At 45.9% G+C, this 26,357-nt stretch overlaps 7 protein-coding genes across 7 annotated transcripts; 4 read left to right on the top strand and 3 right to left on the bottom strand.

Moving 5' to 3' along the window:
* Positions 1 to 57: 57 nt before the first annotated feature.
* On the bottom strand, positions 58 to 1,900 carry BGW36DRAFT_385938 (uncharacterized protein). Its single transcript, XM_046216972.1, has 4 exons — positions 1,569 to 1,900; positions 688 to 1,506; positions 478 to 580; positions 58 to 405 (listed from the first exon to the last, which is right to left on the bottom strand). The coding sequence occupies exons 1-4, from the start codon at positions 1,683 to 1,685 to the stop codon at positions 395 to 397; spliced, it is 1,050 nt and encodes a 349-aa protein (XP_046069005.1). The 5' UTR covers positions 1,686 to 1,900; the 3' UTR covers positions 58 to 394.
* Positions 1,901 to 2,069: 169 nt separating this feature from the next.
* On the top strand, positions 2,070 to 3,691 carry BGW36DRAFT_385935 (putative nuclear pore complex subunit). Its single transcript, XM_046216971.1, has 6 exons — positions 2,070 to 2,204; positions 2,276 to 2,314; positions 2,397 to 2,512; positions 2,577 to 2,607; positions 2,674 to 3,077; positions 3,145 to 3,691. Exons 1-6 carry the CDS (start codon positions 2,202 to 2,204, stop codon positions 3,467 to 3,469), a joined length of 918 nt encoding a protein of 305 aa, XP_046069004.1. The 5' UTR covers positions 2,070 to 2,201; the 3' UTR covers positions 3,470 to 3,691.
* A 317-nt stretch (positions 3,692 to 4,008) lies between these two features.
* On the top strand, positions 4,009 to 5,698 carry BGW36DRAFT_301730 (general substrate transporter; the record flags this gene model as incomplete). The annotated part of the gene is made up of 3 exons (XM_046211717.1): positions 4,009 to 4,175; positions 4,235 to 4,531; positions 4,588 to 5,698. 3 exons carry the CDS (start codon positions 4,009 to 4,011, stop codon positions 5,696 to 5,698), a joined length of 1,575 nt encoding a protein of 524 aa, XP_046069003.1.
* Positions 5,699 to 5,916: 218 nt separating this feature from the next.
* BGW36DRAFT_464317 (uncharacterized protein) lies at positions 5,917 to 7,676 on the bottom strand (the record flags this gene model as incomplete). The annotated part of the gene is made up of 5 exons (XM_046222243.1): positions 5,917 to 6,512; positions 6,563 to 6,654; positions 6,786 to 7,080; positions 7,135 to 7,575; positions 7,635 to 7,676. The coding sequence occupies 5 exons, from the start codon at positions 7,674 to 7,676 to the stop codon at positions 6,051 to 6,053; spliced, it is 1,332 nt and encodes a 443-aa protein (XP_046069002.1). The 3' UTR covers positions 5,917 to 6,050.
* A 266-nt stretch (positions 7,677 to 7,942) lies between these two features.
* On the bottom strand, positions 7,943 to 10,951 carry BGW36DRAFT_385931 (putative translation initiation regulator). The gene is made up of 8 exons (XM_046216970.1): positions 10,826 to 10,951; positions 10,026 to 10,757; positions 9,893 to 9,973; positions 9,532 to 9,835; positions 9,304 to 9,477; positions 9,162 to 9,248; positions 8,611 to 9,079; positions 7,943 to 8,549 (listed from the first exon to the last, which is right to left on the bottom strand). Exons 1-8 carry the CDS (start codon positions 10,886 to 10,888, stop codon positions 8,198 to 8,200), a joined length of 2,262 nt encoding a protein of 753 aa, XP_046069001.1. The 5' UTR covers positions 10,889 to 10,951; the 3' UTR covers positions 7,943 to 8,197.
* Positions 10,952 to 13,302: 2,351 nt separating this feature from the next.
* On the top strand, positions 13,303 to 16,558 carry BGW36DRAFT_430869 (uncharacterized protein; the record flags this gene model as incomplete). Its single annotated transcript, XM_046220898.1, has 2 exons — positions 13,303 to 13,320; positions 13,514 to 16,558. 2 exons carry the CDS (start codon positions 13,303 to 13,305, stop codon positions 16,556 to 16,558), a joined length of 3,063 nt encoding a protein of 1,020 aa, XP_046069000.1.
* Positions 16,559 to 23,293: 6,735 nt separating this feature from the next.
* Positions 23,294 to 26,009, top strand: BGW36DRAFT_34747 (uncharacterized protein). The gene is made up of 3 exons (XM_046213236.1): positions 23,294 to 23,699; positions 23,754 to 25,382; positions 25,446 to 26,009. The coding sequence occupies exons 1-3, from the start codon at positions 23,455 to 23,457 to the stop codon at positions 25,684 to 25,686; spliced, it is 2,115 nt and encodes a 704-aa protein (XP_046068999.1). The 5' UTR covers positions 23,294 to 23,454; the 3' UTR covers positions 25,687 to 26,009.
* Positions 26,010 to 26,357: the final 348 nt, after the last annotated feature.

Below are 26,357 nucleotides of genomic sequence, written 5' to 3'. Positions count from 1 at the left end.
TTTAGAGTACTGCTATCAACTGGAGAGCTATTTTATCATATCAACAGAAGAGTTTATGAAACGCCACCCATGTATGAAGCAAACCAGCAGGTAAAATCGTGTCAGGTGATTGACTATCAATATGTATATGTACAATGATGAAGACTAACGACGTCTCGCAACCAAAGTCGCTGATCAAAAGGGTATTGCGCAAAATTCGTATGTACAATTCAAAGAAACCATTTCGCATTTCGACAATCTCGTAGAGCCTGGTTCACTCATTCAAATACCAACCTCTGGGCGGATTAGTGAGATCGCAGGAGCGCTGATGCGACCCTTCGTCATTGTCTTTTCTGTGAAGTGACCTCACACGGAAGATATTAGTTGTTAGAACCTAGTAGCCGAATTTACTGTATTACTGTAGATCTAGAGCTTGTTAGAAAGGTCGATAGTGACAAGGTAAGCCACGGATGACCCAAGGTAAAATGGTCGACTCACTTGTAGCGCTGGGAATGGGACTACTGCCATCACCAGCATTGAATCTACTTTCTTCGGATACTCTGGGGTAGCCTCTGCCTCCTGGGTGTAACGGTTGTGATGTCTGCAACACTGATTAGCAAGGCGATGAATCAAACAGACGATTAATTTTGTACCGGCGTCCACGCCATTCTTCCGAACTGATGCCGAAAATTACGGAAGGGTACTGACTTCGCGGAATTCATCACCCTCAACATGAACCTCACGATCCCGAATTCGGCGCATGAGGGCGAGGAAATTGCTCTCCTTGAATTTCTTGCTGTTATCATGGCTGAGGCTATCGAGTAGGTGCCCAGCAGTTCTTGCCAACTCATCGGGGTCTTCTTTCTGCTCTTGAACATTGGCATCTGTGGTGTCTACGATAAGGTCGGAACCAATTCTTATTTGCTGGGTATTTTCTGGCTGTAATTCCTTTGAACTTGACTGGTTTGCGTCGGATTCCGCTTGTTGATGTTGCTCAGTACTTGCCGTCTGCTGTTGGTCGATATCGGCCTGTGCTTGCTCGAATGCCGCCTCAAATGCACCTTCGTCATATGTGGCAGACTCCTGATTTGAGTGTGACTGTACTGTTCCCTGATCGCTCGACAGGGGTGCTGCCATTCCAGCTGGCATCTGGTAGGTAGGCATAAAGGGTGCCTGAAAATTTGCCATGGGAACTGACCGGTTCATGAGATTCTGGCTATTTTGTTGTTGATGTCTAGTAAACTCATCCTGCCAATTTGCTGAATGCGACCCGTTTGACGCCTGGATCGGCCTATTATGATGTTGATGCAGATTTTGGGGAGGACCAGATACCCTCAAGTTCTGAAAATCCGACGCCCAGTCCCCAACATCGGGAGGCGCAAAGGCGGGGTGTGTCTGAGCATGGAGTGGAGGGCCGAATGAACCCGGTCGTTCTAACATAGGAACCACATTTCCAGCGAAGTTGTTCTCGAAAGATTCGAATTCGGCGTCCAATATATTCGCATTAGGATTCTGTGAGCGAAAACCCTAGAGGATTTGTCAATACCAAAGCGGCTCATGACATCTCGGCCAGCAAACACCATGCATACCTGTTGAGCAGAAGATTGGTGATTAACAAGTCTGTCCTGCTGAAGTGTCCTATCGACAGCTGTATGTTTCTGGAAATTCTGAAGAGCGTTTGACGGTCCACATAATGCGTCCGCCATGGTGCTGCAAGCTTCTCGTAGCGACGTTTGTCACAATGGGGTTGACAATGGCGTCGCCTGAAATCAAGTCAACGCAAGTAGGAGATAGAAATATCGGTAGTTCTCGGTCAAAGCCAATGCAGGAGAGTTGCTAGATGCAAGACGACAGCGACGCTGGGCGATGACAGAGCAGGGAGTGTAAGGAACATTCGAATGGTCTTGCCGGCGGCTTCAACCGAGGCACGGCAAGAGGCAGGCGCATCGTGGCGGGCCGCAAGACCCGATAAGATAAGCGGAGCTTCCTGGGTGCCTCACAGATCAGGCACCAAGCGCAAGCATGCGTGTTGGGGAAAGTGCGGCCAGGTCGCCCGCATGCAATAATAGCTAAGACTAAGACGAAGACTAAGAGTGACATGGCCCATGTTGACACGGACAGCGACCGTGAACAACGCCATTCTCCCTCGCCTGACCCCTCCTCTCCATTCCGCAGACTGATTGCGAACGCATTTGCAATTTCTGTCGTGCCCATCGTCAAATATGGTCCGTGGCAAGCCCTGATATTCTCCATAACGTCTATCTGTCCGAAACCTAGCTAACCGTGCGGACCACAGGCGCAAACTATCTCGAATACCGGCCACGATGATATGATTGTATGTCTATCGCTTCTTTTGCGAAATCACCAGTATCTCGGCATTACTACTTGCATGGTGTAAAACTAACTGCAAATGCCAGCACGATGCGAGTCTCGATTACTATGGCCGCAGGCTGGCGACATGTTCTTCTGACAAGACAATCAAAATATTCGAAGTGGAGGGCGATTCCCATAGACTTATCGACACTCTGAAAGGGTGAGGTCTTACGTTTGGCGTCTTTCATCCACCAAAATACTGATTGATGTACTGCGAATTACAGGCACGAAGGTGCAGTGTGGTGTATAGCTTGGGTATGTTATGTTGGCTTTGTCCATGGTGTTTCCTCTTCAAACCTTACTAAGATATCTGGCATCTAGGCACATCCGAAATTCGGCACAATCCTGGCGTCTTCTTCGTACGATGGTAAAGTGTTGATCTGGCGCGAACAGCCCTCCAGTGCACCAGCCAGTGGAAGCCCCTGGACCAAGGTCTTCGATTTCTCTCTTCATACTGCGTCAGTTAATATCATTTCATGGGCTCCCCATGAAAGTGGATGCCTTCTTGCTTGCGCCTCATCAGATGGCCAGGCCAGCGTGCTCGAGTTCCGTGACAACAGCTGGACTCACCAGATGTTCCATGCTCACGGAATGGGTGTCAACTCTGTGAGCTGGGCACCAGCTGCATCACCAGGTAGCTTAATAAGTGCGAATCCAGGACCGGGCCAACAAAGGAGGTTTGTTACCGGTGGTAGTGATAATCTGGTCAAGATTTGGGACTACAGGTACGTTGGTAGTATTATGCCTCAGAAAATTTAACAGGGACTAACAACTTGCTTCTTCTCACAATAGCCATGAATCCAAGACATACAATCCTGTGCAGACTTTGGAAGGACACTCAGATTGGGTACGAGATGTTGCTTGGTCCCCAAGCATTCTCTCCAAATCCTATATCGCCTCAGCTTCTCAAGACAAGACTGTTCGCATTTGGACTTCCGATGCCTCGGCTCCTGGCAAGTGGACAAGTACTGTCCTTGAATTTGACACTGTCTTGTGGCGTGTCAGCTGGAGCCTAAGCGGTAACATCCTGGCTGTCAGTGGTGGTGATAACAAAGTTACACTTTGGAAGGAGAACCTCAAGGGACAGTGGGAAAAGGTCAAGGACATTGAGGAATGATGATTGTGATAGTAATAGAAATTGGCTGAGATTTTTGTGTTTGTTCATTTCTCAACAGCACTTTTCCTACATTACTTTTTACATCTCTTTTCTTCCTTGTCATACCCGAATTACAAAACAAAAGTAATATCACATAGCGTAACGGATCCCAAATATCCTCACGGACGTTAATAATGCGCAGGACAAATTTAAAAGAAAACTAGAAAGCGCTCAAAAACCTGCTTAATATGTTGATTGGCAGAAGCCTCTATAATCTAGAAAGACGAGCTTTGGCCAATCAAAGATAGCCTATGGGGCGCTGGCCACGAGACCCGCCTTTCAGCAGCCGTCATGATACCCCAGGATAGAACACATTCAACACAACACATCATACCATGAGATAACATATTATCAAATTCACTTGGCTTACACGACGCCAGTGATAATTAAGTACTTTGCCTGCATTTGACCTCAATTTTCACATGTGCACTTAGGAAATGGATCCATGAGACCCGCAGTTCTTGTGATTTAGCTCTAGAGAGGTCTTTGAATAGAGAAATATGGAAGAACAAGACACTGTCGACCAGCCTCTTTTAGCTCATAGTCCCGATAATACTGAAGATTCTACCAGTGAACGCCATGGAGCAGCTGTCAACACCGCAGGGGGCGTTTTCGTCTGGGCTCTGACCTTCTCTGCTGGTATCAGTGGCCTCCTTTTTGGCTATGAGTATGAACCAGCAATGTGAAACATAATAATTTGTTTCGTTCGTACTAACTATATATTAGTACTGGTGTTATTTCCGCAACCCTTGTCTCCATAAAAGCGGATCTATCTGGAGAGATCTTGACTACTATGCAAAAGAGCATTATTACCTCCTGTACTAGTTTTTTTGCTCTGCTTGCTAGTCCATTGGCAGGGATTTTTGCAGATAAGGTTGGACGAAAGAACATTATTCTTGTGGCTGATGTTTTATTTACAATTGGGGCTCTTGTCCAAGGTCTGACAACTACCGTGGGGGGTATGGTTGTAGGGCGAAGTATTGTTGGGTTAGCTGTGGGAGCTGCAAGCATGGTATCACCTCTGTAAGGCAGTCCGTCTGTTGTTGGAGATCATTTCCGTGTGCTGATTCTATGACAAGATATATATCAGAACTAGCTCCATCGCAGTTGCGTGGTAGGCTAGTGACGATTTTGAGTCTCTTCATAACTGGAGGTCAAGTCGTTGCATACATCATTGGCTGGCTATTCTCATCAATGGATGGTGGGTGGCGTTGGATTGTTGGATTAGGTGCAATCCCGGCTCTGATGCAGCTCGCTATATTGATATTCCTTCCAGAATCACCAAGATGGCTAGTTCAAGCTGGTCGCAGTGCTGAAGCAAAGACAGTCCTTTGCAGGATTTTTGGCTCAGACCCGCGGAATGATCTCCAGGCAACTCAAGTACTCAGGGCAATTGAAGACGATATTTCTGAAGAAGTAACTGAGCTTGACAGCAATAAAACTAGCAGCTATGAAAGAGCTGTACGAACCTTGGTCGAACTCTGCAGGATCGGTGGTAACCGACGGGCCTTGATTATTGCCATGATGCTTCAAGGTCTCCAACAACTCTGCGGTTTCAATAGCCTGATGTATTTTTCGGCCACTATTTTCCAGTCTCTGTCATTTTCCTCACCAACCCTGACTTCGTTGACGGTTGCTGGAACCAATTTTCTCTTCACATTACTTGCTTTCTCGTTGATTGACTATATAGGCCGGCGCCGTATTCTTCTATTCTCGATTCCATTCATGATCCTCGCGTTAATAGGGTGCTCTTTTGCCTTTTCTCGACTAGATTCAACACACTTTCTTTCATTCTCTGGGCGAGACTCTGGTGCTTCTTCTGCTCCGCTTTTCGTTCTGCTTTTTATAACCCTGTACACAGCTGCATATGCAGTAGGCCTGGGAAATGTCCCCTGGCAACAGTCAGAATTGTTCCCTCTGTCCGTTCGCTCTTTCGGATCGGCTCTGGCGACAGCAACGAATTGGGGCTCTAATTTCATTGTCGGCCTTACATTCCTTTCTATGATGGAAAAACTCTCCCCCGAGTGGACTTTCATCGTCTATGCACTGGTCTGCACTGCTGGTTTGGTCACTGTATGGTATATTTACCCAGAGATGAGTGGTATGGACCTGGAGGAAGTCAAAGATCTCTTGAGTGAGGGATGGGGTGTCGAAGAAAGCCTGAAAAGACATCATTCGAGGACAAGATGATTTATCAGAGCTATTGCGAAACTGCTTTTTGGGTATCACTGAGTTTCAAACTGAAATAGAACTTGGAGTCTGAATATTTAAATGTTATTGATATTTGTCAACGCTAATACTCTTCAGAAATTTTTAACCTTGGTATTTTATGTGGTTTCACCCCTCATCTCTTTGAACGTAAGATAAATGGTGTTAGACATGTTCAATATGAACAAAGTTTTTATTTGGCTTTCTAAAACTCCTAACCAATATATGAAATGCGAAATATTTGCTTCAAGATGGGGAAAAAACTCCTAAGTACATGTATTTCTTGCTTTGTATGAACCCCATCCCTAGGAACAAGAGTCTTGATATGGGTTTCCTACATCTCCCAGAAAATAAATGGTCCACGATCACATTCTCCAGTACCCTCGCCTTGCATATCTAGCCACTGTCCCAATATGATTCTTCCCCCTGGCAAAAGAACGCCTTCGAATCCATAAATCGAAAGGAAATCCGAGTGTAGGTCAACCGGTGGCCATTGCTCGTCAGGAAACGAGAGATACTCATCGTGAGTGTTTTTATGATCAAAAAGTGGAAGAAATTCCCTGTTGGCATCATAATCGACGAAGCAGATACGAGTCCAGCCTGGGAAGTCTCCTTGTGCTTCGAGGATAGGTTCAAGAAAGCCGCGGACAAGATAAGTGGGACTATCTATCATGTCATGATACCTTTGTATGCCGCGAAAAAAGGTTCTGGATGGCGAACTTTCTGACATGGGAATGATAGTATTGAACATACCCGGCCAGTTCTGCGGGTTTTTACTGACACTTAACCTAAGAGACTAGAGCATATAAGTATGTTATGTATATTCAACCGGGACTGGATACTTACATTCGCAAATGTTGGACCATGTATGCCTAAATTCTCGCATGTTTGGTCTGATTTGAGTGCCTTGGATGTTTTGGGGTATGGGTGAATACACGCTGAGAGAATAGGAGTCAGCTTTCCTCTTGTCACTCAGGATGGCAGTAGATATGTAAATATTCGCCGGCGAGGGTATGTTGAAGGTCGAAAGGTCACTACCTCTGATCACCTCACTGTTGATTAAACTTACAATAATACCCCAGCCAAGAGGCCTTGAATTCATCATTGGGTTTGAAAGGGCTAGTCCATGTATCTGGTCTCTCAATGAGGGTTCTGTAGGAGTTCAAGAATGTGTCTTCCCGAGTGCTAGTGAGATGCCGTTGCCAAAAGTTGCGTATATGCAGCAAAGTTTGCAAGTCCACACTACTGTTAACGACAATTGGGACGCGAAATTGTTTACCGTAAGAGTAGACATGATCAATGTTGTAATCACTTCGTGAGCATAAGACGGATGTTTCCAAGCCGAGAGATAAATGGGTGAGGCACTAGCATAGAGTGTTAGATAGTCAAACAGTACATCGAGGCAGTGAGGTACTTACCAGCTGAACCACGCAGAAAAGGTCATATGGTTCCGACTGTGTCCGTTTGTCATACTGAGGTAGTGGGCGTTGAAGAAAATCGAGGTCACGGATCACTTCTTCAATCTTGATCAAGTTCTTTGAAGGGTATGAAGAATTGCTCCTTCTTGTATAAAAGTATGTTTCTAACAGGAGAGTATGCAAAACCTCAAGCCATAAGTACCCTTCTTCTGTCCCTCCAAGTCCTAGTGAAATATCTTGGGAAAGCACCAGGGCTCTTGTCTGATACTCGATCTTCAAATCCTTAGACTTACGAGTCCCAATTAAGTCGTATTGGTCTCGAAACTTTTCCCCCCATATAGAGGAGTGAGGGGAGAGCACTTGACCCGCGAATCGGCAGCAAGTAAGAGTAAAAGCGCATAGATCAGCATTAGGAAGGAAGCTGGCGATATGTTGAGTAAGCTAGATAGGGGTTTAGCACACCAGCTAGCGTAGGCAGGAGGTGATGCGTGATATCTTACCTCCAGTGGGAGTCGAAAGATGGGTGGGTTTAAGGCTGACATTATGTTTCTTGAAGGATTGCAGAGCAGATGAAGAACTGAAGGGTAGATGAAGGATTATAGAGTAAAGGATGGATTGTAGGGTGACAAAGGTTGAATATCGCACCACAAAAGTGGATGACCTCCCAATACCAGTTTTGATTAACTTATGTTTCAAGTTTGTACATTATCTACCAGTGTCCTTCCCTCAAGAACTCTATATTTAATCTGTATAAATTGGTGTAAATGCAGATGAAAGGTAGAAACTCTAAATACTATATCCAAACTTTTGTCATAGTAGTTGCATGTTTCAATTGATTCTAAGTACAAGTATGAGAAAGAATTGGTGGGCTGAAAAGAATGAGTTGTACGTTCGAACAAGCTCACATGCCACTTTGCATTATGAAAGATCTGCAGATTGGTAGTTCTTGCCTATTGCAATACCTAGTTAGGATCCTGAACTTCGAATCGTTTATCATGATACGCTACGTAGCCGGCTGAGGCGTATTCCTATAAGTATGTCTCATTCGAACTAGTGAATAGATTTAATGGGCTTTCACTACTCCTGCGGCATCTGCTTGGGCAGATATCTTTTTCTTATAGGCATTGACATCTCCGTCGAATTTCGCCACACGGCCATTGTCGCAAACCCAGAGACTCGTACAAACATTCTGCAACATGGTCACATCGTGAGATACCATGAGAACGCCTCCTTGGAAGTTCCTAAGAGCTTCTGATAGCGCATCCATCGCTTCGATATCCAAATGATTGGAAGGCTCGTCCAGAACGAGGATATGAGGGTTAGTGAGGGATAGACAGGCAAATGCTACTCGAGACTTTTGACCACCTGAGAGCAAACCGAGCTTTTGGAGACCAGTCATTCCAGTGATACCAAATCTAAATCACATTAGTCGACTTTACTTCTAGCAATGTAGTGCGGATGTGAGGAGAAACTCACGCGCCAAGATGTCTACGATACTCTTCGTCAGTTTTGCCAGGATATTGCTTTGACATAAATCCAACGGCGCTGTCATTCAAGTCCAGAGCATCAACGTGGTGTTGAGCAAAGTATCCCACTCGCAAGCGAGCATGTTGAGAGATTAAACCACTTGTAGTCTCAAGTTGGCCGATAAGTAGTTTCAAAACTGTGGTTTTTCCAGCGCCATTTGGGCCAACGATACCAATACGAGAATCAAGTTGCACATCCAAATCCACATCCCGCAGTAAAGGTTGATCTTTAGTGTAACCAAACGCAACACCTGTCATCTGAATGATTGGAGGAGAGAGTTTCTCAACATCAGGGAATTTGAAATGAACAACGTATTCGCTTTCCGGAGGTTGAAGAACAGGCATACGTTCCAATTTTTTGATTCTTGATTGAGCTTCCGAAGACTTGGCAGCATTGTAACGGAACTTGTCAATGAAGGCTGTCAAGACGTCAGTCAAACTAATCTTAGAAAGGAAAGAAGAGGTGTAGAGAGATGGATAATCAAAAAGCCCGAGACCTACCTTGTAAATGGGCTCGTTGTGCCATTTGATTCTCATATTCCCGCTTAGCATTCTTCCTCCGTTCTTCCTTGGTTGCGTAAAATGAGTCTGCGGTAAAAGTTAGAACCTTCTGATGAGAGGTAATCAAAAATGTAAAGCTCACCGAAGTTGGCTCCTTTATAGTAATCTAGTCGTTCCGAGTGCTGGTGAATAATATCGGTGGCCACCTCGTTCAAAAACGCACGGTCATGAGAAACAACCAGAACAGTACTTGGATAGGTTTGGAGATAGTTAGATAAGAATGTAATAGATGGGACATCCAACATGTTTGACGGTTCTATTTTTTTGTTAATATAGCCTCCCAAGTATATAGAAGCTCAGGCGTGCTTACCGTCGAGTAAAAGTAAATCAGGTTCGCAGAATAGTGCACGAGCAAGAGCCAACCGCATTCTCCAACCACCAGAGAAGGTTTTGGTCGCAAATTGTTGTCGCTCCGTTGAGAATCCAAGGCCGGCCAAGATACTGGCAGCACGAGATTCGGCTTTATCCGATTCCATTTCGGCGAGCTTCGAGTGAATATCACTAAGTGTGATATCGAGTCCATCTCTTTCCTGATCTAATCTAGCGGCATCTTTTGAAGTATCTGCCAATAACGATCTTTCACCGATGATGTCGGCGAGTTTCTTCGTGATGTTCTGCATGGAAATTAGCCAAATCGGCGAAGGGTTTCAAATGAATTCGGCAGAACTAACATCTTGCTCTTGCAGAAGGTGTTTCCGCCAGACATCGGCATCTAAGACGGCTTGGAGTGCGGGGGTATCATCACCAGTAATCTCAAAGAAAGGTGTTAGCGGTATATCAGTATGGCAAAGACTTGAGACATACCTCTTGTTCGACATGTAAAATGGATATATGTGTAGGAATTGCAACTTCTCGGCGACTCAAGGCACGGAGCAATGTACTCTTTCCAATACCGTTCTGACCGACAAGACCATACCTTCGACTATACGATAGTGACAAGGATGCATCACTAAGAATTCGTTGTCCACCGATGGTAATATCGATACCGTCGACCTTGATGTCCTTACTCTTGGACTGAGCTTCAGCTCCCAACTGCAAAGGATTGACAGCCATGAAGAATTCTTCATAGGACTGTGTGCTATCCGGTTGGTCGAGCAATCGTGAAGCCTCGTATTGTACATTTTTGAGAATCTTTTTGTCCTGCTTGGCTCTGATCTTTCGTTCGGCTTTTTCAAGCTTCTTCCTGTCTACACGGGACTCGACTTTGCGCGAAGTGGCCGACTCCAAATCAACAGATCCCCCGACCAAGCCGAGCGTTGAGGAGATGTTTCTTTGAGAGCCCACGTTGATCGTCTGGTCAAGTTTCTTTGCCGCAAAGGGCATTTGTCTCCGTTCAGCATCCACGCCATCAGCTGAGTTTAGCGATGTTATAAACTTCTCCACCAAATTGCGAATGGCCTTCTCGTTCTCCGGTGAAAAGTCCCCTGACGCCGATATGAGAATATCCGTCACAGTTTCGGCAGCTGCAGACAGCGGCGAGGGAGCGTTTGGGTCTACATCCTCTACATATGCATGTGAGGCATGAGTTAGATATCCCTGTTTGTAAGTAACAGCGAGTCTCAGCCTTTTTTTGTGCGTGTCATTTGGCCCTTCTTTTTACTTACAACAGAGTACTCGGATACGACATGGTCAAGACCAGGTATTTGTGCTTTGAGCTCCGCCTCCATATCGAACAGCTTCTGATATAAAGGCCGCAGCAAGACGAACTATCCAAGAGGCTTAGCATGACGTGCGCTCTCTGTTGCAGTTGTAACGCGGAGTATTTTCGTGGTGGGGTCTGAGTTGGCCAATCAGAAACGCCACGTTCGAACCTGCAAAAGTACATCTCTAGCAGGCCGCATATAATTATTCAGATACTAAATGCTACTTACTACGTGCGCATTGGCTACTCTCATCAGTAGAGTGAGCTGGGGATGTCTACTTCTGGGTAGAGACAACATGTCAGAATTCTGTGGTCGCCAGCAAAGTGATCTCAAACATAATTCAAGCAAGCGCCAACAAGTTGAGAGTAAGTACGGCTACAAGCTGCTTGAGTTACCCATGTGGATCAAATCATATGTGCGTGCAAGCCGGATGCTCTATGACAATAATTATATCTCACACAAGTAATCAATGTAGTATGTGACTCATCGGAGTGAAAGTGAAACGAAAAGTTATAAACCTAACTACGCCAAGGCCTGGCAGTCCCGGTATGTTCTCTTCGAGGAGTCACGGTTGTGGCTCGTGAGATGGTGAGAATTTAAAATGTCAGTCAGATGGAGAATCGGGAGGCCTGAGGGTGGAATCCACAGCGTGACGCAATTGAATATCAAATGCCAATTCTAGTACTGTACGTAGCAGTGCTTAAAACGTACTCTAGTTAGTGACACTAGAACAGCGTTGCTGAAAAAGTCGGCCAAAATTGCCAGTGGGTGTGTCAAGCGAAGCTATTCTGATCAACAAAGGTCATGTTGGCGATTTTCTCGCACAACATCCCGTCCAGTTCCATGGATAGCTTCTCCCTGGGTCCGCTTCGGTCTCGGAATGTTTCTCCACGAGATTGAATACTCTAGCTGGATTCGGGCAGATGCCGTGTGCACAACCGAATAAGATCACAGCAGTAATCTTAACAGCAGCGATGAAGAGCCCAGAGACGCCGAAAGGGCTGAGAGAGCGGGTCTCGGCCAAGGACGCGACATCATCGATCGGATCGTAGCTGGTAATTAAAAATTCAAGCCCCCAAGGCTGACAAGCCGGCGAGTTAGCTCAAGCAGTATCTAGTAAAGGACGATATTGTCATGGAATAACGATAATATACCATACCCAGTAATCTGCAGAAATCCTAGGCAAGACGTAGATCTCACCCGCAAAGCTCTGGTTTGAAAAGGAGAAAAGACAACAAGATCCTCCTCTGGGTCGAGGAAACTAGTCGGTAAGGCTGTGAAATTACATGCAATAATTATCAGCCGGCGGCCGCCCCTGTTGCGGCTGTGAGTTTAGCTGCAAGGGATAAAGCTGCTAGACAGTGACAGACACCATTAATCTCATCATTATAATCCCGGTATTATACACGGGGCTCGGCATCTATTGGATGTGGATGGAGATTCTTTTCTGATTGCGGAATCCCATCGGCTAGGCGCCTATGATGACTACTTTCATTGGCATATATTATTGCAGCTCTCTGGCCTTGTACTTGGCGCCTGCAACGTGGAATCGCTTCTTCCACAGAGAACAATAGTAACAGCCTATTAGTCGCTCGCTGTCTGACAGCGCCGTAGCCGTAGCCGTAGCCATTGATGTGTCTCACCGTTTCTCCAAAGCATGATCCTGGACAAACGCGGGTAGAAAAAGACTCGGATTATGCGATAGCGGCAGCGGATAGCTCATTTAACTAATAATTACCTGAAGCGTGATAGGCATCGTAAGTTTGGTAACAGTACATGGGTGGTTGGTTGCCTGGTTAGCGCGCAGGCAACGTCGATTAGGCGAGGAAGGAGTAGTTATCAGAATCAATAATTTTAATTTGGATCCGTAACTTCGCAAGGGCCAACGTGAACATTGATTTTCGGCTTGACTTCCCTGTCGAGCAAGTTGAGTCGTAGTGTGGGTGTGGGTGTGTTGTTTTGTCGTCCCTAGCGCGAACTTCCCCAGCCTTGTTTGTATTCTGTCCGGGCTGCCTGATTCCACAGGCCGCGCGACAAACACTACCGCTGCCACCACCACCACCACTACCACCGCCTTGCTCCCTATCGTCTCCCAGCGACCTCTTTTTTCCTGTTTTTCTTCTCGCCGCTTTCCTTCTTGCCTTGCCGATTCCTCAACACGCTCTTTCACTCTCTCGCTCCCCAGAACATCCATTGGCTGGCTGCCCCTCCCCTGTACATATCAGTGAGACAACGAGCCTCTGCTGATCCCAAGAGCCCGTCCCTACGTCCTCAATTACGAACCCAGCGATACGCCGGCCCATCCATGCCTTCGATATTGTCGATCTGAATACTCTGCGTATTTGCCATCATGTGGAAGAAACTTGGTGCATCCCGGCTTGCAATGCTCATCTGAGTGTTGGCCTCGTTAGTTAACTGGCTTCGTCGTCTCCCACAGGATGGAGCATGTTTCTACTGTAAGTGTATACCACCGGCCTTTCTGTCTCCCGCATGAACAAAATTTCTGTCCATTATTATCTGCCTATTTTGGTCCACTAGGCTAGATTTCCGATCTCGCCGATGTATCAACATTGGAGTTGGGTATACATGAAATTACCCTATCAAATGTCTTTTGTGCTTTGAGATTCTCAGAAAACTGACTGTCAATAGCTCTGTGCTGTCAGCACCGTAGGCATTGCTGCAACCGGCTTTGCCCTGGCGCGTCGAGAACCCCGACCTTGGCCGGATAACCTGACTCTTCCGAAAGACACCACCTGGGGCAGCGTTTCAGGCACAGGTACAATTGATTCAAACCGGTTCCCTGCTCCGGCTGAACTTGATGTGCCGATACACGAATTACGAGAGGGTAACGAAAGCATCGCAGAGGCCAGGTCAAATTGGACATTGCCGCAACGGAGACGAGAACGGCGGAGGAGGCAGACATACACAACCACGCCGTTAAAACCGTCCAGCGAAACAGCTACCCAGGATAGCGTTGCAAATAGTCGGCCTTCTTCTTCGTGGCTACGACGAATTTCAGTCATATCTTCTTCACATACAGGTAGCTCTCTGCCAAGTCCCACGACTACCGCCTCATCGTCTTTGAATGGGCCGGCTTCAATCACGCATAGCCGAATAGAATCGGCCTCTAAACACCCAAACAAGCTAGTCAAGCGGTCCACGTCACAGCATTCGATAATACCCCAAGGCGAACGCGCTCGGCGGCCCATGTCAGCTTCTCTCGCCCTACGCCGTCCAGCAACAAGCCATCAACGATCTGCTGATATTGCGCATCGGGTAAGCTTCAACCGAGAAACTGGTGTTCCAGTTGCACCGGGCTCTTCTGGTAATCCATGGCCAGCCCCAAGTGATATGATCAACTTTGAAGAGAACAAGAAGTGGAAGCCGTATTTCCCCAAGGCTAACAGACGACGCAATCATTCAACGGGAAGTACCATAGTGACCATCAAGCCCAACAATCCATCTTATCTTGACTACCCTACATTACTACTTTGCTCTTCCATCAACTCTCCTCAACAGACTAGAACGTCGGTCAATAAGAACTTTTCGCGGCCAGGGAACGTTACAATGAATGATCCCTTGCCAAGAAGATCAAGTGATTTAAAATCTCAATCAAACAAATCTCCCTCGAGAGAAAAACGCAAGCCTATACGATCTTATTCGTTTTCTAGTGTGGCTGGAAATAGCCCAGGGTCTCGCAGCAATTCGGTGAAACACGTTGTCAAAAGCCCTGAGGCCACCACACGACTCCGCTCAAAGGACAGGGTCTTTTCAAATCCACTACCAAGAACTTTGGACGGCATGGCGACAGAAAAATCCGAAAGTCCTAGACTCCGCCGCAAAAGGAATTTTACCGGTTCCGATACTTTCCCTCGACCTCAGACTGCTCCTCAAGGGGAACGCTTCAATTTAAAGTCGACACACTCTCATGAAATACCTTCAGAAATATATGCGCTCCAAGATCCATTCTTTACTTCATCTGAACGTTCACCACTCAATGAGACTGCGGCCTTGGATAACAAGCCAGTTTCATTCTTTCCAGGGGGAAGAGGTCCATCTCCGCCGATTATTCGATTTTCCCGGATCAAACGACTCTCTGGGGCTGCATCTGACCGAGCATCAACTGTGATAGGCTCCGACGATACGCGAATATTTACTTCGGCAGACGAAGATGATCAGAGTGATTCTGTCTTTGATTCATTTCGTACCAGGATATCATCCAGCAGTCAGTCAGGCCGCCGTGGTCCAAACATCGAGACTATATTCCGCGATTCTCCTACGGCCGAAGCTAAGAAAAGCAACTCCACTGACGTTGAAGATCTTGCATTGGGAAGCTTACATCTATCGTCGTTCACGCCAAGGTCCTCTATCAGTGATCTAAATTCAATGAGTACTCCCCTAGCTTCGACTTGTATGAAAGATGGGGACACAACGCCGACACCTCCTACAACATTTACTTCACACCCTACTATCCATTCGTCTTCGCTGAAATCTCCTAATGCCCATATCTATGAAGTAGATTCAACTTTTGAAGGTGAAAATCACAATGTGCCACTATCACCACACAACCTGTTTGATTTTGCCGGTGACGAAGATGTTGGTGACTGCAATTCACCTTCTAATCTCTTGGATGACATTCAAAAATCTTACCATGCTTCTGGAATAGTTACCCCATCATTAAGAAGAATGGGCTCCGGAATTGGCACTAGAGCCAGTGTTTTCGATTGGTCTGAGCAGACAAGAAACGATCGAGATATCCAAGATTCTAACCATCGGCCGAGCACCGTTCACGGGAAACAAGGTACTGTTGGAAGAGGCAGCCGTGGTACGGGCCGAAAAGCGCCGAATGCCGTGCATTTAAGAAGCCAGAGTGTTCCAGTCTCGCGGGACGGTCCACCCTCGAGTGAAAACCGGCAACCATCGCTCAAGTTCGGGACTTGGGGCTTGGGGCAAAAGGGTGTAAGTGAAGACTGGGATGGCGATTTCGATTTCGGTGATTCAGACGAAGGTTCAACATATGGTGGTGATATAACTTCAGATGGCCGTGATCATTATGTTATGAAAGTGCCACAAGCTATCATGGAAAGTCAAGCTAGTGTCCATGGGCAATATGGACACGTCCAGGAACTGACCCTCCTAGTTGAGGAACTGAAGCGACTACGGATTCAAGGTAACATGTTGCGTATCATACAAGGCCCATCTAGTGAGCTTTGGAAGGAGGCAGAGGGCATCGTCAACCTTGCCACCTTGGAAGATGATGAAAATAGCTTCCCTGCTCCTGTGTCACCTTCTTCATGCGGGAGCTTTGATTGCTTTGAATCCTCCCCACCGCAGAAGGGTGTGAAGCGTCGTGACAGTGAAATTAGACGACCGGCCCTCGCAACATGGCCCAACCCTGGGTCTAACTCAAGCTCTCCTGGTCATAAAGATCCATCAGAGAAGGTTAAATCAGTGCTTGAAACGATCTATCAGCAACGAGAATCCGCAGATCAACAAACTGCTGAGACACCCAGCCCTTCTCTACAAAAGCTACCATTCGACACACAGTCCCTAAAAGACCTGGTCAACCGCGCAGGTGTGGTAACACGTGCGCTAAAAGACGTTATACGTCGAGCTGAGGGCGTTGCCACAAGCTCTGAATCTATTCCACCGTCCGATCCACCTTTTAGTCGGATATTTTCACACGCAGCTTGAACCGCGAGTCAAATATTGCATGGCCTCGACTTGAAAAGGTTGCAACTGTACGGGATCCCCGAAACCCCTCTCTAAAAACGGCACCTTTTATCCAGGCTCATTGAACAACTCGTAACTGTATACCAGTCATAAATTCGTTGTACATATCCTCGGTTCCCAACTTGCTATACCTTGTTCGCAAGTGAATTTTGCCTTACGATAAAGAAAAGGGACCAGCATAATGACCTCTGTTGGTCCACTTTTGGTTCATTATTACCTACCGTCTTCTTTCGATTCGTCTAATCAATTGCCTCCTTGTATGATTCTCAATTTCTTCCTTGGGAACACATCTTATACTCCTTGTTTTCTCTCCCCCTTGGTTGCCACTTCCTAAACATGGCATATTCTTTCCTTGTTCCCTTTGAAAAAAATAATGACTTTTGTTACGTATTCTTCCATGATCCAAAAAAGTTTGGGACGAATTATTTCCCGTCACTGTACTTTTCCCCCTCCTTGTTTCGTTTCCTCTGTCCAAATTCACGATGTAACGCATGGATAACTCTTCCTTTAACGTACATCATTGGTAAATGAAAAAGCATTGACGAGTTCGATGGGTTGAGCTCGACACATTTCAGCGTTCTCTGCATTTTAGTGAGAATCCTTATTATTAGCATGGCGTACAATATTATTCATGAACATATCTCGTGCACCATCTTAGCTTTCATCGAAGCGGACTACGCGTACATATGTAGTTATCCACTTCAAAAGTTGATATAATATGTCGAGTTATAAAATAATGTTGTTAATTGGTGATATGAATAATCGTGGTATTCTAACGTTACAATGTGCAGCGCTAAGGCGCTCAACACATTGCCGCTTTATGCTCAGCCTGATCGGCCTTATGCTCACTGATCGCCCATTGAGTGCCTAGCACCTGTAAGTGTTACTCAGTGAGCGATCCCTGAACATGTTTAGCCTAGGATAGGCACCCCATGGCGTTCAGTGAGCGCCATAGGACATTCAGGAATGGCTAAGATGAAACTGGCAGGAAATTTTTGGCGATTATTTCCCGAGCTATTGAGAATTTTGATAATGGTTTTCAAGAAAGGGGATTGGACGACGCTATGCACAGCTCTGATTATGACATGGAATGTGACTTGTCAGAGACGTCCAGTGATTGGGCTTTCTTGTCTCTGACAGTGACTCTGATAATGACTCCAACCATAACGCTGATGAATCAAAGCGTGAGGGCGAGGAACAGAATTGACGCGAAGAATGGCTGGTGAGTATCCGTCGCGGCCGCATACTATGAAGCCATTCCTGTTCTCGATGATGTGGAGCGAAAACACGCCGTGATGGCTTGGTTGCAATGTGTTCCCACAATACGTAGTCTGTGGGACATGGTGGATGGCGCTGTGGTATAGAATGTAAGCGGATGCTCTGATTGCGGTGTTGGACATTCGGGCTCATGGCACTTCTGGTGGAGGTCTGTCTGGAGGCGATGGTGTGCATACCGGAAACCTGGCTAGCTGTCAGCAAGGTATTGAACTCCGAACGATCAAATTGCGGAAAAGTGATAAGGTCATCTTGTATGCGTCCATTGTATATGCTTCTTGTTGAATTAATCATTGCTTCTTGCTCCCACCGCCGACATCGCAATGATGAGCCAACTGATATCCTGATATAGACATTAGTATAACAAGAGTGGGTAAATACTCAAGTTCTATTCTGTTGGTGGAACTTGAGACATTCACCCACACTTGTTAAACTAAGGCCTATGTTGAGTTACTGCAAGTCAAACAGATTTGGGTAAATACAGATCTGAATAGCGGGTTCTAGGTGTTGATAGGGCTTCGTGTCTGTAGCATGGCAATCAGTGCGTAGTTAGAGCTCAGACCGAGAGCAGATCCTAGTCTCATAAAAAGCGTAGTATAATTCTCTAGGTCGATCATTAGTCATTGCGAATAAATGAGCACACTACTGATAATATACAAATTTGGTCTCCATATATATTACAACTAGTACAGACCTTATTCTTTTTTATCTCAAAAATTCCGATTAAACCGGGATTCCTACTATTCTATAGCTGATCAAAAAGCGCCAGGCATCACGTTGAATACAACGTACAGAAAGAACTGGTTGGCAGAATTCAAGAAAATGGAGATAGTGCGTGCTCTATGATAGACAAGTATTCTCTCAAACTGTATTTCAATATTGGGCTTAGAAAATGCTATAAGGAGTATTACAGGTCAGCCAATCAACTCAATTTCAAACCTTCTCTACCGTGTATAGTTAATCTTATCATGAACTGGTATTTTCCACAATCAAGCTCTCTGAAGACTTTCATCCGTAAAATAACCAGTGAGGTCCTAAGTCATCTTAATCAAGCCTAGGTTCACTGAGTGATACTTCGTTATTATCAAGCCAGCTGGAGCTGTCTCTTTCTCGTATCCCATTCAAATCATAGGTGTCTGCGTCACCCGGGATCTCCTGAAGCCTTGGCAATATCCTTCGTCACTCCGTTGCAATACTGCAGGTTGTTCATGATTCTATTAGTTGTATATCTGGTACACCTTAAAAGAGGAACATCAGAATTCTGCGGACAGGTGATGAATGAAGGCAACAAATAATGAAAAGAGCTGCTAGTTATGGATTTATTGTAATATATAACTAGGGCTGATAGTTTATTTTAGTATATACTGTAGTTTTGTATATAATATGGGTTTTCGGTTTAGTTTTATATTGATTGGTATATTGCAAGATCCTTTATTTTATTTGGTCTTGGGGGGTATTATCCTATGTATTGTGATTGGCAGTGATATATATAAGCATTCATCAAGTGATTATAGCTTACTTCTGTTATTTAGTTATTATTAATAGTAATGAGATTATGATGAACTAGTTAGTGAAGCGCCGTAAACGGTACCTAAGGTACCTAGGTATTCTATCTTGTTGAAAGATCTATGAGAAGGCAGCCTTATCTCTTCCAGATAAATTTCTTCATAATCACTACTCTCAAATACTTAAAGCTATGTTTTTCTACCGCATTCGACTCGTGTGGTTCGACTATCTCTAGTCTAAGGCAATATGAGTCTCTGATCGTATATTTCGCATGGAAGACAGGACATCCTTCTATAAGTAGTGACATGCCTTTTTTTCTAAGTTTGTAGATACTACTGAGAACTACACTCTCTAGATTAGGCACCACCTCTCGCTTGCTTGAGATCAGCCTCCCACAACATTCAGATAGTTTTCTAGCCATCCACTCAACAATCACACTGTTGATTCCACTGGCACCATGTACTAAGGCACGATGATTGTCACAGTTGCCATACCAATGAGCATAAGAAGACTAGTCCGTGCCTTCCCTGGAAGATGGGCGGCCGGGAGCACACCCATGCCTCTATCTCCTGCTCCGTAACGGTCAACCACGCACCTTCCCAGACTGACTGCTTGCCCGAGTAGGTGGGTTAAAAGGGTAATCGAGGGCCGGCCCCCTCTTGCATTGCTTTCTCTCTTCCTCTCCCCTTCATTTCCTTTCTCTCTCACCTTCATTGTGTCCCCCATACTTGACGACGTTCTCTTTCATGTTCCATACTCTCATTCCTCATTCATATCTTCAGCTCGTATCCTTGGTTCCATCTTTGCTTTCTTCCTCAGCCTATGGTCACCATTCTCTCCTATACCATCTTGCAGTATTATTCCCGAGTTTCACCGCGGTAGGTGTATCTGAGAATGAAAAGGCAAGGATTCCTCTCCTATGACCTCCAAGATGAAACAATTATCCTTCTGAGTGCTGGGTGGGGAGCACAGGGATGAGACTGCTAATCTTCAGAGGAGTTACTACAGCTTGTTCCGGTGTAGTGGAGAAGGGGTCTTTTTCTTGTTTGTTTCCCATCTCGCTTAGTCAAGGGCGACTTTCGCCCAGGATAACAATTAAAATTTCTCTTCAGGTCGAAAACGCCGTCGCTGCCAGTCCATGGAAAGCCTATCCTCCGATAGTTTGATATCATACAGGCCACCTAGGAAGCAAAAGGAAGTTTCTAGGCGTGAAGTAAGAAATCTATATGTTGTTGGAGATTAATAATTTACTTCATCAAGTAGACTTGTCCCTCTATCTTTATGATATTTCGTCCGCGGTGTTGTTTCCCGCGAGAACATCCTGGTCTCTGTCAGAACTGACCCCTTGAATCTTCTGTTCACTGGTTTCTTCGCCTTCGCTGATCAGAGGCATTTTGGTCCTTAGTGATTGTACATGAATGTGTTGGTGCCATTTCTAACGGGCGGGTATCTGTTTGTATAGATGGAGTGGCAATATTGTGGTATTTACAAATGGATTAGAGGGAAATCAGCGTGATAGAATATAGCGAATAGTGGGTGTGTGTCATTCAAAAGATTGCCATTAATTCTTTTCACGGTGATCCTTATTTGCTTCACTGAAGCGTTGACGTTTAATAGCAATTCCTAGTGTCAAGGCATGTTGGAGAAGTTCCTTGTTCATAGATTCTATTGTATCTGGCGAAGTGTTAGTATCCTTCGACATCTGCTCTGTGAGCGGAACAGTGAACGCTCATGACTGCTTGTGGTACACTTGGTAAGTATGCTCATCACTTTTACGTATATCGTACATATGTAGTTCGTATATATGCGTCAGAGAGGCGCCAGGGCCTCGCTTTATTTCATTGTTATTCCTGGCATATTACGATTTAACACACTGCACTAAAAAGCGAACTAGTAAATAGGTCAGTCCTTGCTCAAGTATACCGAAATTTTCCTATCTATTACACTCAGTGTGATTCTAGGTTTTATGCATTAGCTTGCAAAGAATTGGTTGATTAGCTTCAAAACGCGTTATGTACATTGTGTAGATGACATTTGTTGAGACTTGAGGGTCGAATCAAGATGTTTCATTGTTAACAACAACCTGGATGCACGGTGCTGATACATGAGGTAACAATCCTATGGGTCTGTATATATGTGATGCATGAGCCATTTCCCTCTCGACGGGGAATTCTTATTCATAGACGAGCTCATTGTATGTACACCGAACAGCTATGTAGTTAAGGGCTGGGAGATTTCATGTCTCAAGGTCAAGTGCATGTATGGCATACGTGCAATATACCCCTAGTTACAAGCCCTCAATTCTTGTCAACTCAAGCTTACGCGAAAAAATGGCAAATGTGATATACTTGCTTGATGCTTACTATATTCAGTACTCTTACATGGTCAGAGAGTTAGAGAATCTAGACATTGTATACTTTCACATGTCGCTGTTCCAGACATGTAACATGCTCGTCGACACCGCTGTGCCTCGTTGATCCCTTACGTCCACTTGGAATATTAGATGTGTATCGAGTGCACTGGACCCACGGAATTCCCAGGGCCCTTGCACCGAGTGGGACTGAACTGAGCCTTTTATTCAGCTTTCAGTATCTGATTCTGCGAGTAGTGTCGCAGAATACGATCGTCACTGCATGCACTGAGAATACCGTCCACAAAGGCATATATAGTCTAAAGATTTCCAAAACAAAACAAAACAAAACAATGTCAAGTACCATTTGTCAATAGGGAAGCTAGTATGGTATTTCTACCGTCCATGAATGCAGTCGGATATACGGAGGAAGCTGGATAGGAAATTGAACATATGTAGTGCACACACAGTCAACTACAGAATGTTGGTATATAAGCCTTGTAGCCTCAGGTGTCAAGCTCTGTGGCTGATTCTGTAACTGGCTAATCATTTTAAACAAGCTGCGGGAGCAAGCTACAACTGTCTAGCCCGATGGGGTGGCCAACCAGGAGGCGGCCCGAATCTTGCCGGTGGGCCTGCAATATGCACCGTGATTGGTGCAGGCCCTGTAGGGAGATTGCGTTCCTGACACTAGTCTGGAAAGGGCTCCAGTGTCCAGTCCACCGCGGAAATAGCGACACCACTCCAAACACTCCTAACACCACTAATAATGATTGATCCAGTAAGCAGAATCCTGTCGCTCCACTGTTACGCCTTAGTATTATTATCGTTATTGTTATTATGAATTATGACGATTCTTTCGCTCGAGAGAATAGACATGCTTACTGTAGCCGTAAGGACTAACTCAGGGAGATGCTCCAGAAACTGCAGCACACGGCTAGAAAGTAAGATCTCCTCTCCAAAGAAACATCCCGTTCTGTCTCACTACTGGGGGAGGCTGCACTAGTATCAACGACTACTGAGGCTTAACCACCGAGTATTTTATTGTTCCGTATTTAATCATATTTTTGGCAGCAGGACTGTATCATTACACAGGCTTCTCACGCCGCTATTCGCGGACTACCAGATTAGCGGCAGCTCCCCTATTAATCCCCACCCGTTGAGCCTGCTCCTGCTCGCAGTGGGGGCTTCCTCAATCCGCCAAGCAGCGCCCGCAGAAAAGACCAGGTCGTTTCGCTCTTCTCCTCCCCGTTTGCTCGTTCTCGTTCTCGTACTCCTTACTGTCCCTTTCTGGCTCCGACGGCCTCCACCACATTCTTTTTACACTACGTAGAGGTATCCTCTAACCATTCCTTTAATCAACACGCTCGTTCACCTTCGGGTTCACACTCCTTTCGCTCCTAGCAAACGGACGCTACCGTCCTGCGCACTCTCCTTCGTTTGCTCGTTGTTTCTTGGGCCTCTGCTGGTCTCTGGCAGAGCATCTTTATCGTGCGAGTTCCTTTTCACCTGTGGCTCTAAAAAGTCGCGTCGTCTATTTCATCTATCATCATATTATCCTCGTTGAATAAGCCGATCAATTTGGTCGCAGCCGGAATTCACTAAAACTCGTTCCTGATGTCGATTACTTTATAATTCGTCCGTTCTTGTGTACGTCTCGGTGATAGAAGGTGTCCCCTCGAGGAACTGCCCTGACGACATTCGGGCAGTCGAACCATAGAGGAAGATGCCTCACCAACATGGCGTACACTTTCACCATGTGCGTCACTACATTCCAGAGCACCACTCTGATCTGAACGAAGTGTCGGCAACGCCAACAATCGAGCCGCACCCAACCCTCGAACCCGCAGACATCGTTCGCCGTTCTTCCGAGCCTAGTTCCACTTGCTCATCAGGTGATAAATCCGATGCTTGTCAGAAATCGACAAGTTCTTCCCTAACCACAACATTGCCCGTTGTTCTTGGAGTAGTGTATGTTTAGCTATCCGGTTATTAATATGTGGTTGATGCTAACCTAACGATTAGAATCCCTGTCGTTTGTGCTATTGTGGTCTTGCTTTTCTTACATAGGCGCCATGTACGTAAATTGCGCGCCGAGGATGCCAACGATAAGCACAAGTCATTGGACTTTGGTATGGAAATTGTAAGAGGACAGGGCAAGGGAGGACACCCTGAAATGGGAGAGAAGCCTCACAAACACGGTGGTGGAATGTCCCTAGATATTGGAGCTAGCCCTTATCTACTACCACCGGGACTGCACGGCTCGAAGGAATCACTCCGTTCGCTCTCAAAAGTAATCAGTGCAGATGACGACAAATATCGCCTGGCTGCTCACAGTGATAATGCTTCCATACGATCCTATCCATCGCATCCAAAGTGGGGCTACGACGACACTTCTAGTGCTGGAGGATCAACAAGGAACATTCCTATAGATGATATGCATCATGGCCTTTTGACGAATGCCTCGAATATATCTCGCTCATCTCCTCCAACTGAGTCACGATCAGCAGCTGGCACCCCCAGACATTTAGAAAAGGAAGCTCTACCGGATTCGTTGAAAAATAATGATCTGAGCGCCACGTCGACTGCACACTCGAGTCTAGATACACCTAAGTACAATGCAATTTCGGTGTCGCCTGTTCAGGAACACATCCCATCCATGGAATCACGCCAAGAATCCATCCCTGAATATTTGCATGGCCAACGTGATGTTGATTCTGGTTCGAAAGGGCCAATGGCAAGTGATCCTGGTTTGGGTGCTTTCGACTTTGGTACCGGAACCCATGAAACTCCCTATCCACGCGATGACATGCCAAAGATACGAGAGTCTTCCCCTGAATCTCATCCAGTACCAATCGTAACACCCAGGATTTCTCTCCCGCTGAGTGATGCAGCAAGTGATTATGGTGATGAGCCTAAGTTTGACCAATTCCCGCCAGTGAATGTGTCAAGCACAGAAAGCCACACACCAGCAGTGGATGTCGCCCCTCCACCCAAAAATGCGAACCGATTGACGCAGAACTTTGCTAGTTTGGACGACAGTTTTGATCCTCGCAGGCTGACTGTTGGTATTCGACCTCTTCCCCCAGAGGATCCTTCAGATAATGCGGAGCAGCGTGCCAACAGGATCCGTTCTTTCTATAAAGAATACTTTGAGGATACCAAAGGCGGTAGTGAAGAATACTACGAGGACTTCGGCCCAGAGTTTTATGAGGATCCTGCTGTGTACGATCCACATACTGGTGAATATCTTGTCGGTCCGCCGAAGCCATTTGCTCAGCCCATGGGTCGCCGTGCAATGACTCCGCCACCTCGGTTCCAAGGTCCTCCCCGACAGATGATGCACTCAGCTGCTGGGTTTAGAGGACCGGGACCTCGTGCATTCTCATCTGCTTCAGGTCGACTACCTGGGGCTCGAGGTCCTCGCAAACCAATAGCCCCTCCAGAACCCCTTCATATGTTGCCATCGCCGCACTTGATCAAGGATGATATGTCCATCCTACCGATTGACTATGCGCCTGGCAAGAACTTTAAGGATCAGAGAGAAGGCAGACCTGAAACCCCTCAAGGCGGACTCCGTCCTTATACGCCCGCGGTTGCTGCTCACAGCCCCCTTATGTCCTCCTTTGATGACCTGGCTGCTATCCCAAGCCCGTAAGTAAATTGATTTGGATTTCAATTTAGAAAACCTGATTTAGCTGACACCATTTCTTATAGACATGCCTTGAGAAAATCTGGAGTATACATGCCGTTGGATTTTGCTCCTCCACCTCGGTTCAAAGACAAGGACACGAATAGTGATGCTGGTAGTATTCGTAGTAATAGGACTGGCATCTCAGCGACTCACCTCAACAACATTCGCGCAGGCGCGTACCGTGTCAGCCGTCTCCCAGCTGATACTGTGGGCACTAGAGATGACATCCAGACAAGTTTGCGACCCAAATGGGATATGCGGTAGAAATTGTGCCGTCACCGACATGGTCTCACACCCATCGATCTTATCACTTCTAATGATGCCTTTACCACTGGACTTTACGGTCGCTGTCATGATTTGTTAACTGGTTGTGCTACTTGATTTATATCTTAGAGCTTGACAAGGAGCATTTATTTTTTATTTATCCGTATTTTGAACGGAAGGTGTCAGCCGGCTTTGTATTGATATGCATTTTCTTTCTTGGATTTCACCGGAATAATCATTTTGATTACGCTTGTGTTGGATACATCAGTGAGAGTGTCGATGTGAACATCGCTGTTGTTGCATTTTAAGAACACCTGTCATGGGCAGAATGCTCTCAGGGATATTGGTGCTTTTCTTTTCTTTTCTTTTCTCTTTACGCCCGTCTTGAAAAGACGAACCCGGACCTTTTCGAACGGGGGGTTGTTTTCTGCGATGACATTTTTCATGCCTCCACCCTACACATGTTGAATTGGGCGGATGGATTTGTACCTAATTTGCTCCATGTATCATGGGTGCGCTGAAGGGCGCTCGTACATATCAACGTTTGATAATATTTATTTCCTTTCTTCTTGATTTTTAAAGGGGCGTTTCTTACTCCAGGTGTCGAAACTTGATCCACACGGCCACAGCTTTTTGAAGAGTGTATCAAGCTACTGACTGCACTCTACATC

The sequence above is a fragment of the Talaromyces proteolyticus genome, assembly GCF_021365285.1.
Source record: "Talaromyces proteolyticus strain PMI_201 chromosome Unknown BGW36scaffold_10, whole genome shotgun sequence".
Classification (NCBI taxonomy): domain Eukaryota; kingdom Fungi; phylum Ascomycota; class Eurotiomycetes; order Eurotiales; family Trichocomaceae; genus Talaromyces; species Talaromyces proteolyticus.
The sequence above is the reverse complement of the archived record's forward strand: the minus strand, read 5'-3'. Positions and strand labels throughout refer to the sequence as shown.

What these genes read in the sequence shown, in the direction of transcription:
- BGW36DRAFT_385935 (XM_046216971.1), top strand. An exon ending in CAGTGTGGTGTATAGCTTGG is followed by an intron (nt 2,608 to 2,673) that starts GTATGTTATGTT and finishes TCTGGCATCTAG; the next exon opens with GCACATCCGAAATTCGGCAC. An exon ending in GTCAAGATTTGGGACTACAG is followed by an intron (nt 3,078 to 3,144) that starts GTACGTTGGTAG and finishes TTCTCACAATAG; the next exon opens with CCATGAATCCAAGACATACA.
- BGW36DRAFT_34747 (XM_046213236.1), top strand. Translation starts at nt 23,455, where the DNA reads ATGCCTCACCAACATGGCGTACACTTTCACCATGTGCGTCACTACATT. An exon ending in CCCGTTGTTCTTGGAGTAGT is followed by an intron (nt 23,700 to 23,753) that starts GTATGTTTAGCT and finishes CCTAACGATTAG; the next exon opens with AATCCCTGTCGTTTGTGCTA. An exon ending in CTGGCTGCTATCCCAAGCCC is followed by an intron (nt 25,383 to 25,445) that starts GTAAGTAAATTG and finishes CATTTCTTATAG; the next exon opens with ACATGCCTTGAGAAAATCTG.
- BGW36DRAFT_385931 (XM_046216970.1), bottom strand. Translation starts at nt 10,888, where the DNA reads ATGGAGGCGGAGCTCAAAGCACAAATACCTGGTCTTGACCATGTCGTA. An exon ending in ACCTTCTGCAAGAGCAAGAT is followed by an intron (nt 9,836 to 9,892) that starts GTTAGTTCTGCC and finishes ATTTCCATGCAG; the next exon opens with AACATCACGAAGAAACTCGC. An exon ending in CTATAAAGGAGCCAACTTCG is followed by an intron (nt 9,249 to 9,303) that starts GTGAGCTTTACA and finishes CTTTTACCGCAG; the next exon opens with ACTCATTTTACGCAACCAAG.
- BGW36DRAFT_385938 (XM_046216972.1), bottom strand. Translation starts at nt 1,685, where the DNA reads ATGGCGGACGCATTATGTGGACCGTCAAACGCTCTTCAGAATTTCCAG. An exon ending in ACCAATCTTCTGCTCAACAG is followed by an intron (nt 1,507 to 1,568) that starts GTATGCATGGTG and finishes CAAATCCTCTAG; the next exon opens with GGTTTTCGCTCACAGAATCC. An exon ending in AGGGTGATGAATTCCGCGAA is followed by an intron (nt 581 to 687) that starts GTCAGTACCCTT and finishes TCAGTGTTGCAG; the next exon opens with ACATCACAACCGTTACACCC.